Source organism: Clupea harengus, chromosome 13 (genome assembly GCF_900700415.2).
Source record: "Clupea harengus chromosome 13, Ch_v2.0.2, whole genome shotgun sequence".
NCBI lineage: Eukaryota > Metazoa > Chordata > Actinopteri > Clupeiformes > Clupeidae > Clupea > Clupea harengus.
This window is the reverse complement of record NC_045164.1, coordinates 15,417,844-15,428,302: the sequence shown is the minus strand read 5'-3', so window position 1 is coordinate 15,428,302 and position 10,459 is coordinate 15,417,844. Positions and strand designations below refer to the sequence as shown.

Below are 10,459 nucleotides of genomic sequence, written 5' to 3'. Positions count from 1 at the left end.
ATCACACTCGAGCGCTACCAAGTACGTTAACAGCAATCGAGGAATTTTCTACTGCTGCTGCTGGCGAGGACAGTTGAAGAGAAATTACATTCGATTCTTATTTCTACTTTTTTTGTAGGCTATGCGATTGAATAACATTTAGAAAACAATCACGTCTTGCGAATGTTGCTGCAATGTTCTAGAGACAAGTGACGGTCATGATCATAACCTGACAAAACCATACATTGACGCTGAAGGAACTGAAGGGCAAGAGCAACTTCGCGGCATCTCCAAGAAGTTACCCTGCGAGTTGCTGGAGGCAAACTCTTTCCAGACGGATAGATTTTTAATTTCTGTTCAAAGCTGCATTACCCGGGCGAAACGGCGACTTCTGTCGACTACCTTTCCCTCCTTTGCTATCCAATGGATATTCACTGCAAAGCAGACCCCTTCTCAGCGATGCACCGTAAGTTGAAAATATGTGTTGAATCAACCAAATCGCACGGGAATACGAATGTTTTTTAAAACAAGTTTAGTTTGGAAGAAAGTCCTGGCAGAATATGGCGATTAAATTGGTAGATGAATGCCTAGACCGATACTTTGCATTGATTCAATAGTGTTTGCCATATAATTTGCTTAATGTCATCCGAATTAAACTGTTCCACAACCTTGTTATTTCTCATTCGCGTTTGTGGTTGCAAGAAAAAATACAAAAGCCCATGCTGCTTTTATTTTGGTATGGTTTTGCACAGAGTAAACTCTGTGACTGAACAGAACCTTCGCTCTAAGTTGCGTAGAAATTCCATACGTTTTTAATTGAATAATCTGGGTAGAATGGACCAACAATGTCCATATTTTTTGACTGGAGTGATATTTTAACTGAAAACCTAGAGAGTAAAATCAGGTAGCCTATTGAAACATCTTCCCGTGATAAAAGCGCACAACAGAAAGATAAAACATTAGGTTATTAATCTCCGAAAAAACAGCAGGAAATACTACACCTGGTAGATACTATTTTATAATGGCATGGTCATTGGCTTTTTGTGGTTTTATGTATGTACCATTACGCCCAATCACAACACTTTAACATTTATTAGGCTATTGTAGACATTTCTCGGTGTAAGCCTACCAGCACCACATGAAGACAAGTCTACGTCAAAGTTTAATAATTAATTCCCAATCATTTCGCAGGAGACTTCACTATGTTTGTAATATGAGTTATCAAAGCTCTTTTTAATTATTTACAGTAATTGTGCGAGGAAATTTAAACAGCTTGAAACATAATATCTGCGACATGTGTTTGGCCGCAGTGGAAGCGAAGGGTAGCTTATACCAAAGGAAAATATTGCCTAAATTGGCCCTGATGTTCCACTCATGTCTAAGAAAATCACTTGATTTAATTCTAATTCACTGCAAAAAATACAATGTCCATGGTTGCCCATGACTTTTTAAACTGCCATGCAAAAAGTCGAAAATTATATTTTATGTTTTATGTTTTTGTAAAATGATCCTAAAATCTAGCTTTTACAGTGCCTATAAAGGCCGGCATCACATATCAAAATATTAATTTATGACTGATAGATGTCCCTATGATATTTTTGATAATTGTATATATTTTATAATAATAACAAGAAGTTATCCAGTCAATTTAGACTACAGTCAATTATTTAAAGTAAAATAAGTCTATTATACTTAGGCTTAGATACACTAAAATAAAGCCTGTTTGAAACGAGTATGCGTGCTTTATATCGGTCGATCGTCATTACAACTTATTTAAAACAATAAGAGGACAGTGAATTAATATGAAGTTAAAGTGATAAAAACGTGTAACAGAAGGACGGCGGTACATGTTAGACGAGCGCTTGCTTGACTGTTTTTGAATGACCCACGCGACCAACGTAGAGCACTGTCTTTCTGAAATGTATCCCGTTTTAATGAAATTGCCGTATCCTACTTGTCTTCTGTATGTATCTAATGTTATGGTCTCCTCTCGGTGTTGTTGTATCCCATATAGGGCATGGGGGTGTCAACCAACTAGGGGGGGTGTTTGTGAATGGCAGACCCCTACCTGATGTTGTGAGGCAAAGAATTGTGGAGCTGGCGCACCAAGGGGTCAGACCTTGTGACATCTCCAGACAGCTTCGGGTCAGCCATGGTTGTGTCAGCAAAATCCTTGGCAGGTAAGGGAAAAGAATTTGTCAAAAGAGAAAAATGTCCCACAAGACTTCATCGGTAGGTTATCTTAGCTATCGCTAGGCATTGTGAACAAAATGAATATTGCATCAAGCCTTAGCTGTACTACACCCCATATTGTCTGTTTCATTGGTATTTTTCAGTTTTTTTTATCATAAAATATTTGCATAGCTCCCACACTGGAAACAGCTGCACTTTCGTCTGATGCATGTTTGTTTTGTTTTGTTTTTTGAAAAAGAATGACTGATCAAATGACTTAAGGGGCATGGCACTCGTGTTCCTTTGAATGAAGAATATAGGCTATCCATGTATTCGAAAGGAGGCATTTTATATTGGGTTTTCTGAGGTCTGCATGAATAATATAAGCATACAAAGAATAGTGCACTTAATAGGTCTCCGGAGAAACAATTATATAATCAAAATAATAAATCGCGACAAAGGCAGAATTTGTTCGGAGGGTTAGTTGAATGATCAGTGCTACACAAACACTATTTGAGTAACTCAAGTCTCTCGGGCCGCTCATGAACACCGTGAATTAAAATGACAAGAGTAGAATTGTTTAACAGCGGGTAAATACAAGGAGTCCCGTGTATACTGGTTATTCTGTCCATTAGCGAACACTGATGTAATTATTTTAGCTGCAGTTAACTGATTACTGAGCTCAAATCCTGTGTCATTTCAGATACTACGAGACCGGCAGTATTAAACCTGGAGTTATTGGGGGCTCTAAACCAAAAGTGGCAACTCCCAAAGTTGTGGACAAAATTGCAGACTACAAACGGCAAAATCCTACAATGTTTGCCTGGGAAATACGCGATCGACTTCTGGCCGAAGCAGTTTGCGACAATGACACTGTACCTAGTGTGTCATCCATCAACAGGTAAAATATTTTTAAAGCATTTTCTATGTCGTGCTTTCTGAATAGTAGAAGGCCATTTCCCACCCGGACAAGACAAGGGAAGATGGCAAGGCATCAAAGGTTATCACCGACAGAGTGGTGTCTCAGAGAAGAATGTACGATTATGTTATGATCATGATTGTCGGTTGGGAAATACAAGGCAGAAGGCAGTCAGACTTGGGTTGTGCAATACGCACCAGTATACATACTATAAACTACGATGTTGAGTCATTTGTCTTCGGTTTTATGCTGTTAACTGATGGCGGGTAAATTAATGGCTGTGTATGCATTAGATGCTAAAGACAGTGGCATATGATCCTTGGACTTGGTGATCTTCATTGTCCGACCCGGGTGGTCTCAAAAGTGCAATTCAATCTCAGTGCTTTCCACAGTCAGGAGTAGATCTATGGTTGAGACCACGAGAATCACATCTGTCTGCATGAAAACCAATCAATACGCTGTAACCAGATCCAGTGGCAATGGGAAATACACCACACAGTTGTTCAATATCAGACCACATTGCGTTTGAGAATACATTTTTCACTGTCATCGGTTGAAGAATAAACGTAGCCTACTACTGCTGAGGCGCAGAGTAACCCAGATCTGAAAAAAATAAAACTGATTAAAGCCTTACTTTACAGATTCTAACCTTTGATCTAAACTGTAATTAATGTGTAAGGTTTTGAGGCTACCGTCAGGCTTCTTTTGCGCTAGCACCACTTACTCAGTAGACTTACTTTGTTTAATAACAACAACAAAAACAACAATATTAACATTAATACTATTATAATAATAACAATAATAACGATAATAATAATATTGGTTTTAGTTGGTTTAGAATTTTGGTGGTCAGTAGGCCTACGAAAATGACAGTGCTTCGCGCCTTCGTTCATAGCCTACGTGCAGGTATTTCCGGTAGTTCAGTGGAGACGTTGGTAAATTAGCGCGATATTGTACTGTATGTCCTGGAGTGAAGCAAATGGCGTTACGTCCACACACCTTGATTGTCTCATGTGAAAATACACACGTGTCTCGGATAGTGTGTAAGAAACAAAACGGACGAGGGGAGAACAAGGTGAAAAAGTCTTACCTGCAAGCAGGAGTGATGAACTTTGGTTAGGAGGCACTGTTCCATTGAGCTAGCCATCAGCATTACATTTTAATGAGCTGAAGAGAGATCATGGGCCTCCCCACACCAGACGTTTCTTTGGAAAGAAACCTAGAGAAAGGAAAGAGCCTAAAAATTCATTTCATGCCCTATGGTTGCTTAAAAAGGCCAATTTGAACAGGCTTGAGCACATGTATGCATGTGGTAAATTCTAAATATATATTAACAATGTGAAAAGACTTTCCATAAACCTTGGTTTCTAATTATGCTGGGGTTATTCATATGAGCACTGTGGGGCTTTAATAATGTCCAAGAAAAGATGACGTGTACTGCAGGAGGAAGATGATAAATCTGTAATGCTGTTATTTTTTATATTCATGTATCTTAGTAGTCATTATCACGATAGTGAGCTTGACAGAATGATCCAAAGGCCTCAAAATGCATAATAAATCATGTAAAAAAAATAAAGGCAAACTTATGTTACAGTTAAATACTAAAGACCGACTGGAGGTACAGAGAAACAAAATGTGAAGACCCTCAACAGGGCGTCTGCAGTTGATCCATTGACCTCTGCTCTGTTGACATTAGAGGATGGCCCAAGTTTAAACACATTTCCCCCCATTAATAATTGAAGGCTACACACACACATGGGTGTACACTGTGTCCTCAGCACAGGGAGGACTTAGCCACCTTCAGCGCATGATGCTAAAGTCAAGAGCCTAAGTGGCTTTCAGGCGTATTGATTCATATTTTAACATTTCTACAGGGAATGTTCAGCAAAAGTCATTAATTCACCCGATTCAAATAGCTTATTCAATACCAACAACATAGATCCCAAATAAAGTCCTTGAATTTATGTGTCTCAAATAAATGTTGTGGTTAGATGTTGAAAATTCAAATCCAATATTGATGTGAATTGTCCACCTCCATGAGAGGGAAGAGAATATAATCGTTGGAAGAGAGTGACTTGGGCAATGGAATGAAGAAGAGACTCATTCTGCTTAGTTAGTCATCTTTCAGTTTCAAATTATGTCAATGAAATCTGTTTTGAACACTCGTTCAAAAAAAGTGCAAAGGTCTGATAGGGAAGTGTATGTTGTGAACCATATATTATCTATTCAGTGCAAGAAAGTGGTATTGGCTGAAACAAATATGTTGTTTTCCATATATGATTTCAAGTAATAAAATGTTATAGTGGGATTTTGTGAGAGAATAAGACATTATTGCCCGTCCTTCACATGTGTTTTATAGTCCTCCATTTGCCTCTGATGGCCCACGCCACTATTTCTCAACTTTTGTATCCCAAAGTGCCAGTTAATATATCCCTGTTCACCCCAGCTCCTTAGGATGTGTGTGTGAAGCAATGGTTTATCAGTGAAGCTGGAGAACTTGTGTCATGAGCAGAGGGGAGAGAGAGAAGTGAGTGAGGAAGAGAAGGCTGAGGGGAGAGAGAGAAGTGAGTGAGGAAGAGAAGGCTGAGGGGGAGAGAGAAAGGGCTAGACTATTAAAGTAGAGCCAGGTAGAGGCACTGGAGCCCATCATTGAGCTGAATTGATGTGATTTCATGCTTTGTTTGCAAGATCATTCAGACCAAAGTGCAATGAAGATTTTCCCCCATATCACACAATAAAGGCAGGAGAACTTTATCATATTTCCAAACCTGGAATTCCATTTGATTGAATCCACTCTCTCTCGGGGCAGCCCCCATTCTTCCACAGACACCTGCACTGAGATTGGCCCTAATGCCCTCAGATTGGTTATTTTGGGACAGAATCTGGTGTATCTACATCGCGAGGCCCCAAACAACCCTTGACTTTACTCATGCAATGGAATGAGTCCCAATGCATGTGCCCAGTATATGGCTGAGCTTCTCCCCTCGCTCCGTCTCTCCCGTTAGAGAATGCTGGGTTCACAAAGAGGTATTGATCTGGCCCTGCTGATTTTTTTTCAGGATTATACGGACCAAAGTTCAGCAGCCTTTCCATACATCGCCGGACGGAACCGGGACCTCCCTCAGCACCTCCGGCCACACCATAGGTAAGAGAGGGGAGCGTCCCACTGTGTCTCACTCAGCATGGAACACATGTGCAGTCACACAGCCATCCGGGCCAGATACTGACAAGTGCACTGTCATTGCAGGACATTTATAGATCATTTAAATATCGAAATATCGTCATGTGTTTGCTTAAATATTCACTTTAAGAAGTGTACTTCCTCTGAACCCTTTTGTTAGAGTATGTTTGTTTCATCACCGTAGATCATTTGGGTAGTGTGAGGATGTTCTGATTCTATGACTGAGGTTGTCTACTTCTCTCCAGTCCCCAGCAATGCCTCACCTCCCGTGTCCAGTGTGTCAAATGACCCCGTCGGCTCCTACTCCATCAATGGCATTCTGGGAATTCCCCGTTCCAACGGAGAAAAGAGAAAACGAGATGATGGTAAGAAAAAAATGGCTTTTTAATATCTGATTTCCTCCTCGCTACTTCATAGCCCTCTGTATTGTGTCATCTCATGTGACTCTTCCATGGCCATACCATAGGTGTCATGGTCAGGTGGTGAGTTCATGGGATTTTAATAGCGCTCGATTTACATCAAGAGTGAATTCTGTTCAATTCTGTGTTACAATGTCAAACTAGGAGACTATATTAGTTGCCAAATACACCACTTAACATTCTACTTATAGTGAGCGGAAATTAAAGTTCTATTTTGATAGCGCAGCACAGAGTATGACACAGAGAATGGTGTGTTTATAGACTTTCAGCATTTTACTTTTGCCATTCAGTAAAAAAAATATAACAAAACTCTCTCCTAAATGATTGTTTGCAGAGAGGAGACCAAAGAAAACTTAATTCATCTGATAACAAAGCTTAGAATAGAACTCAATTGTTTTGTTTAACCTTAGCAACAGTGGGTCAGTGAGGCATCAGAGGATGCCTTGGCCCCTTTCTCAAGGCAGTGTTGGAGGATGAGGGCTTTGAAAGAGTTTGTCAGGGAAATAACATGGCGTTTTGAACTCACAAGCAATGAGTCAAAGCCAGGATTTGCCCTTTGTAAGTTAATGAGTGGATACGTAGCGCCCCAGGCCTGATACATCATCGGTTCCGCAAACAATGGGCTTTCTTTGAATACTACAGAAGAAACATTATTCTGGTTAAAAGAGTTAAGGGAGTGCAGGGTCAAATCACTGCAGTGACTGAGAAAAGGGCTGAAGTAGTTGCTGATGATTTCTTAAAGCATTTATGAAAGCAGGCCACTTGCTTCTCTTATGTTTCCGTTTCTTTAGTTCTCTGGAGTGGCAACCACTTGGATGGGAGGAAAATAGGATATTGTAAGTTCTGTTAGCCACACTTCTTCTTGCTTTCTCTGTCTCTCACAGGCCACTCCACTCTGTTGAAGTTGTGTGTGTGTGTGAGAGAGGCGGGGAGGGGGGGGGGGGGGCAGAGAGATAGACTGTGTGTATGTGTGTGTGTGAGAGAGACTGAGTAGGTGTTTTGTCTTTATTGTTTTTAGGCAGTGATTTTGATAGGAATGAAAAGCATAATACATTTACTTGATAATGAATAGGTTATTGTGTTTAGGGTCTCTTTTAAAGGGATAAATGGTTAAAGTGACAACATATTTTAGACTAAAACAATAACATTGACAATCTTACAGCAATTTTTAATGAGAATAAAACTGGCACCATTAATAGCACCATTAATAGTTGATACTGTAATTGAGGTGGTACTAAGAGGAGCAGCCTATTTTGCTGTCATAACAGGGTTACTAAACATTTGTGACTGTAATGAAGATCCCCTGACTATTTCTTTAATTGTGTGCAAAGCTCTGTGTTTCTTACACATGGCCTTATTTCACACTGGGTAGTTCTTTAATTGTGTGCAAAGCTCTGTGTTTCTTACACATGGCCTTTTTTCACACTGGGGAAGTTGCACACCAGCGAATGCATTGTTACAATTTCACAGTGCCTGGGGCAGCCCAAGCGTCAATAGGCATGGAGTACTAGGCCCAGGATTCATTAAAGGGTGAAATGACTGAGAGTGCACTGATTCAAAGATGTGATGTGATATGATATGATACGATATATTACTGTATTGTAGTTAGAGAACCCTGTAGTAGAATACAGGATGTTAGGAGAAGTACACCAGGCTCATATTTAGAGATGGTGTGCCACGGATGGAGAAGAGGGTTTGTGCTCTGCCCAAGTCTGCAGTCAGCAGTGCCCTTTAAGAAGAAAAAAAGGCTCTCCATTATAGCGGGGATGTAGAGATAATGTAGTGTGACACGCGTTATGTACACCGGGTGTTCGTAAGCGCAGCGCCAGGGACATAGGTCTCATAAGAGCCATTAATCTGCCATTGGCATGTGCTATTGCAAATTAAAAGTAGCATGTTACCCTCGCTAGCTGTGGGTGATGTTGACAGTGGTGAAGGGGGTTGAGGGGATGGGGTTAGGGTTAGGGTGGGGGAGTGTAAGGCCTTCTAGATTGGTTCTTTGGGTGGCATTGGCTTCCCACGCGTTGAGCATTGTGACATTTAAGAGAATTTGCAATTCTGCTGAGAAAAGCCATTAATTCACAAATTAACATCTCTCCTTCCTCTATCACTGATGTGCAAGCTATCGGAAAGACAAAAGAAATAGCCTTAAGGGGAAGACAAACCTTCAGCCCTATAAAAGATTGGTTTAGATGTCTAAGAGCAGCAATACTAATTACACTGGCACAGAAAATGTTCTCCACCCTCACTGCTGCCGGAGCTCAGTCCAAACTCAATTTATTTGTGTACTTCTTGATGTGAATTAAAATTATATTCCCGACCAAAATAATTAATAGTGAAAGGGATATGAAGCCAGTCCAGGATATTTTCAGCCAAATGTGTGGACACCTATAAGGAGACAAAGAGTCGAGTAAGGGAAGCATGGCGTTACAGCTGCACTGATAAGGGAGGCACTTTGACATACTACATGTGAATTCCATGATTCCAAATCTGAATTCCACTATTCAGACAATGACTGACTCACTCTGACCTTGCTCTGACTGATAAGCAGGTTGGCCTGACCGGTCTGGATCTACCGTCTCTTCCACCGTCTCTTCATCATCGGCTCAGGAGGGGAGAAGGGCCATCTTAGGGAGTAGCAGAAACATGCTGTCATAAATTGTAGTACAGAAAAAGAACAAGAAATTACGACATTTTTATCAGGCATGGGAGGTGTGTGTGTGTGTGTGTGTGTGTGTGTGTGTGTGTGTGTGTGTGTGTGTGTGTGTGTGTGTGTGTGTGTGTGTGTGTGTGTGTGTGTGTGTGTGTGTGTGTGTGTGTGTGTGTGTGTGTGAGATAGTATTTGAGATAGAGCTTTTAAATATATAGCAAGGAATTTATTTTAAGTTATATCCATATAGACTCCACAAAGGCAGGAAAAGGCAGCATTGAAAAAGTCCAGTGCATGTTTTGTAGGTTCAAATAAAAACATGATTAAAGGAAACAGCCGGCGGCCCTAGCCTAAATCTTATGGCTGAGGAAGCACTTTTGTGCCAGTGTATCAATACGGGCTAACTATAAAAAGAAAGCAGAAAAAAAAGAAAAATGCATCCAAACCAAGAAATGGATCAGCTTTAAAAATTCAATAAGAACATCCCACCAATTTCATCATCATGATCACCTCAGTATAAAAGAGAAAGCCAGAGATTTGAGAAAGGCCATGGAGCGTAACTGCAAGAGCAAAGGGTGTCAGGGCTTCTTATCAAAGGACACAAAAGGTTCAGGCCCCGCTTCCCAGCTACATCTGCATTCAAGCAGACAGACAGACACAGCCCCCAGCCCTGCCCAGCCCAGCCCAGCCCAGCCCAGCCACCCTGCTGCTGTCAATGATACCACAAGAATCTGCCCAGTGTTAAAGGGAATATGAGATTCACACAAAGAGCAATCATGTTTGAGAAAGTCAATTATGAGTCCTGGTGCAGAGGACTAATGGTGCACCGCGTTACTCTGGTGTAAAAGAGATGGAGAGACGGAGAGGCAGGGAAAAGAGGGAGCGAGACGGAGAGACTTAAGAAGAAAGGAAAGAAAGAGAGAAATGTATTCATTAAATGTGTTCCAGTACATTGGGCCACAGTTTAGGCGCTGTCTGGTCAGACTGTGAGAGTGCGGGGCCGGTGCTGCACTGGAGGTGAGGGAATAAAGGCATCTTGATAGGGAAGGTGGCAGACTCTGAGGTGGCAGGGATGATGAAAGGAGCCTCTACTCGCGGGTGTTTGGTCGCTGTCCACACTGTTGTCTAGCGCTGCTAAA

General features: G+C 41.1%; 1 protein-coding gene across 1 annotated transcript in view; it reads left to right on the top strand.

Annotated features, from left to right (window-relative positions):
• The first annotated feature begins 402 nt into the window (after window positions 1-402).
• Window positions 403-10,459, top strand: part of pax2a (paired box 2a) — a 25,338-nt gene continuing 15,281 nt past the window's right edge. Inside the window, exons 1-7 of the mRNA XM_042709562.1 lie at window positions 403-445; window positions 1,698-1,700; window positions 1,994-2,159; window positions 2,855-3,052; window positions 6,130-6,215; window positions 6,497-6,616; window positions 7,462-7,506. Of these exons, the coding sequence (XP_042565496.1) occupies window positions 403-445; window positions 1,698-1,700; window positions 1,994-2,159; window positions 2,855-3,052; window positions 6,130-6,215; window positions 6,497-6,616; window positions 7,462-7,506 (661 nt within the window). The remainder of the gene's footprint in view (window positions 446-1,697; window positions 1,701-1,993; window positions 2,160-2,854; window positions 3,053-6,129; window positions 6,216-6,496; window positions 6,617-7,461; window positions 7,507-10,459) is intronic.